At 37.2% G+C, this 3,561-nt stretch overlaps 1 protein-coding gene across 1 annotated transcript; it reads right to left on the bottom strand.

The window, feature by feature from the left end:
- Positions 1-308: 308 nt before the first annotated feature.
- LOC147279326 (Integrase-type DNA-binding superfamily protein) lies at positions 309-1,351 on the bottom strand. The gene has a single exon (XM_086251654.1). It carries the CDS (start codon positions 1,204-1,206, stop codon positions 463-465), a length of 744 nt encoding a protein of 247 aa, XP_086107780.1. The 5' UTR covers positions 1,207-1,351; the 3' UTR covers positions 309-462.
- Between the last annotated feature and the right edge of the window lie 2,210 nt (positions 1,352-3,561).

Genomic DNA, 3,561 nt, shown 5'->3' with positions numbered 1-3,561 from the left:
ATGTGTTCCTGTTCTTAATTTGTTCCAGTGAGATAGGCATCTCTTACACACCCATACACAATAAATATGAGAGTCCCCCACATGAGACAACAGGCATAACATGGGACATATATATACAGATGAATTTGGAAATTAATTTCACTATTCTTAATATATTATTCGATTACAATGTAAGACCCATTAATAACATTGCATAATATTACACACTTTGCATTAATAATACATAAATGCATATAATAATACATACATATTTTAGAAACCCACATGAGAAAGAGTCCAAAAAAATGTCTCAATCTCCATGGGAATTTCTTCGCCTATCTCACTCAATCATATAGAAATGTAAAATTTGGTCACTGTCAGTAAAATCTTCAAGCAATGGCAGAAGATCATGAATGAATATGAATGGATTAAAGAATATCATAGGGCTGCTGAAGCCTTGGTATTTTGTGTGTGTTTGGATCATCAGCAGAAGCTCCACAAACGAATATCACTCTCCTCATAAAAGTCATATGTCATAGGCGGATCGAACAAGGCGCCATTGAACATCTGGTCAAGGTATTTGGGTGATTGTAGGCCGCCATCAAAGTTGTTCCATGATTCCATGGTGGACATTATTGGTTCATTTGCCTGATGATGATGGTCATAAGTGTTGTAGGATCCAAATGATCCCATCAGTGATGACATGTCATCATCGAGTAGATGGGACAGTGAGGATGACATTGATGGGGATGAGACCAAGGATGATGAGGAGGAAGAGAGATCAGGAGGTGGTGGTGATGGTGATGGTGATGGTGGGGATGATGATGAGGTTGTTGTTGTGGTGGCATTGTCAACAAAACTATTGGCAGCAGCTGCAGCCACTCTTTGGATAGACTTTGGGGACAAAATGGTGTCTTGAGGGATGAAATGTGTGGAGGCAGTCATTGGGAAGTTGAGGTTGGCTGACGAGCCTTTGAGGCACAAGAGTGCAGCATCATAGGCTCTGGCTGCTGCCTCTGCTGTAGAGTATGAGCCTAACCATATTCTTGTTTTCTGATTTGGTGCTCTAATCTCTGAAACCCATGAGCCCCAGCTCCTCATTCTCACTCCCTTGTACTTCTTCTTCTTACATGCTGATGAAGATGGTGATGTTGATGTTGTCAATGATGATGATATTGGCTTTGATATCGGCTCTGCTAGCTGAATCTTCTGCTCTATCTTCACCATAGCTATAAGAAGAGACAATGATGAGTGATGATTGATGCTTTGTTTGTTGATGAGATTGAGAACTTGTAGATGGATCAAGTACTCTACTGTGATGGACAGAGATGTTGATTGTTGAAGCCTTGAAGAGTTGAAGGTGTGGTTGTTGTCTCTAGCTTTCCGTAGGTAGCTTCTTTGGTACTTCTTGTGCAAGTGAAGGAATGAATGAGATATTGGAACTCAAATGTGATGAAGAAAAGGCTACTATTTATAGATGCGCGTTTGAGAGCTAACACACAGCTAGCGGATCTCCCCAGTCAAAAAAAGATACAATATTGCTCTAAGGTACTTAACAATACGAAAATGGGTGACAGATATTTTAAAGGTTATACAAATAGAAAATACATTTCCTTGATTAAAGTTACTTTTCTGTCCTGTTACTGTCAAACTACTTCCACATGGTTCTAGCCATATCATAGAATGAGGAAAAAGACATTAAAGGACATTTATAAAAGAGAGTCTCATGCAACCTAGCTAGCTCATGAGGTAAGCTTCTGATCTTATTTTTTATTTTCACATTTTCACATTCACAACTTGTGCATTTCAATATTTCATAGCAGATACCAAATTACCTTTTTTATTTTAATGCTGGCAGTTGCATAACTAACAAGTAAGAGAAATCAACTTAAAAGTGTAAAAAGTTTTCATTGTCAACAGAACATTGCAACCTGGGATCCATATGCTCCAATCAGAAACCAGCATGGAAAGTTCATATTTATTAAAGTAAATTAAATGACTGTTTCTAGAGAGTTTTTGACTTACACGTACAACAAGTCACCCCTCCCCAGCTGACAGCCAAAAAATACTACTTAATTAAGTAAAATATTACTCAGAAAAACAAATCAAGGCCAAATGGGTAATTTCACCTCCATGTTATCTAATATATTATGTCTTATATTCTATTTTTGGGGCATCATATCTCATAGAGGGTTTATGATATGGTTGATAAAATAATGCATGAATAGAGAGATCAGTGATAGAGAAACATAGGATTCTCTAAAATATAGGCAACTTCCAGGATCTGCAGGGTGATGCATAAAGAAACACAAAAACAAAATAATATGTATATATATTATATGAAACAAAGTATTAACTGTATTACTCAAACACGCGCAGTGTACAGTAAGCCATTGCATATGTAATACACACACAGCTGTACATTGTCTGTCTCGCAGCTCTAAAACCGCGTCTCATGGTCCTCCTAGCTTTCATGCACTTACATCATATAGGCAATATTAGTACCTCTCTGGCTCTCTCTCTCTAAAAGTACAGATTATTTAATGATCGAGTTAAAAGTCCTCCTCAACCGTTTGATGGCAATATTTCTTGGTTGCTTACGCCTGCATGTCGTCGTCTTGACTTTGCGGCACACAGCCAAGCCGAGACCATCAACTGCTACTTTTTACTTTGGGCTAAAATGACAGCACTGCACACACATGCATGCAGAGGACTGGTGATGAGGATGTGGGAAACAGTACTACGCTCTTTTTAGTTTCACATTGAGCCTTTGAAAGCTACTTTGAAAGGGCTAAGACCAAGAAGGCCATTTGTCCTCTTTTGCAAGTCATATATATATGCAGTCATTATTTTATCTACTTTCCAGCAAAGTTGCCGCCATTGTCAGGTTATCACCACCAATGCCTCTACAATTTGTAGTCATTAAGTTACCAAGAATCCTTTTTTTTTTTTGGCCAAGAGTTACCAAGAATCCTTTAATTTTCAAGTTTAACTGATAATGAGGTACCTTATGTCAAACAATCATTGATCCCTAAAAAGTTTGTTATAAAATGGTCAATAGTATATATCAAGCTAACATTCTCCCTTATGGACAGTCATGTCCTTTAAGTATAGAGATAAACAATTTAGATAATATAGGTGCAGTCCCACCCTACAAAAAATAAGTGAATCATGAAGGTTGGAGATTTCGAATCGAAGATTACACTAAGCAAGAGTTTTGACACCATGTCAAACAACCATTGTATCCCAAAAATTAATTTTATCCAGACCAACAATGTATATATATCAAGCTATATTACACTACAAAAGTGACGGTATTTTGTAGACAATTTGTCATGTTATATATATATTGTGAGACAACACCAAATCACACGTTCAAATAAGGATTGACATGTTCAATTGTCCAAATTGACATTACATAGCCAAGAGAAAGATTTTTGCCTTGTAAAAAGTGAGGGTCAAAAACATGGTATTGTAATGGAAAGATCAGCAGTCAATATCAGGGTGCAGTATATATAGCTGGATAACATTATGCACACAGTTAGGTTATGTGTTGTGAACAGGGTTTTCAACTTTTTCATG

This window comes from Dryas octopetala, chromosome 7 (assembly GCF_963921425.1).
Source record: "Dryas octopetala chromosome 7, drDryOcto1.1, whole genome shotgun sequence".
NCBI classification, from domain to species: Eukaryota; Viridiplantae; Streptophyta; class Magnoliopsida; order Rosales; family Rosaceae; genus Dryas; species Dryas octopetala.
Note: the sequence above shows the minus strand (reverse complement) of the source record. Positions and strands in the feature narration are given on the sequence as shown.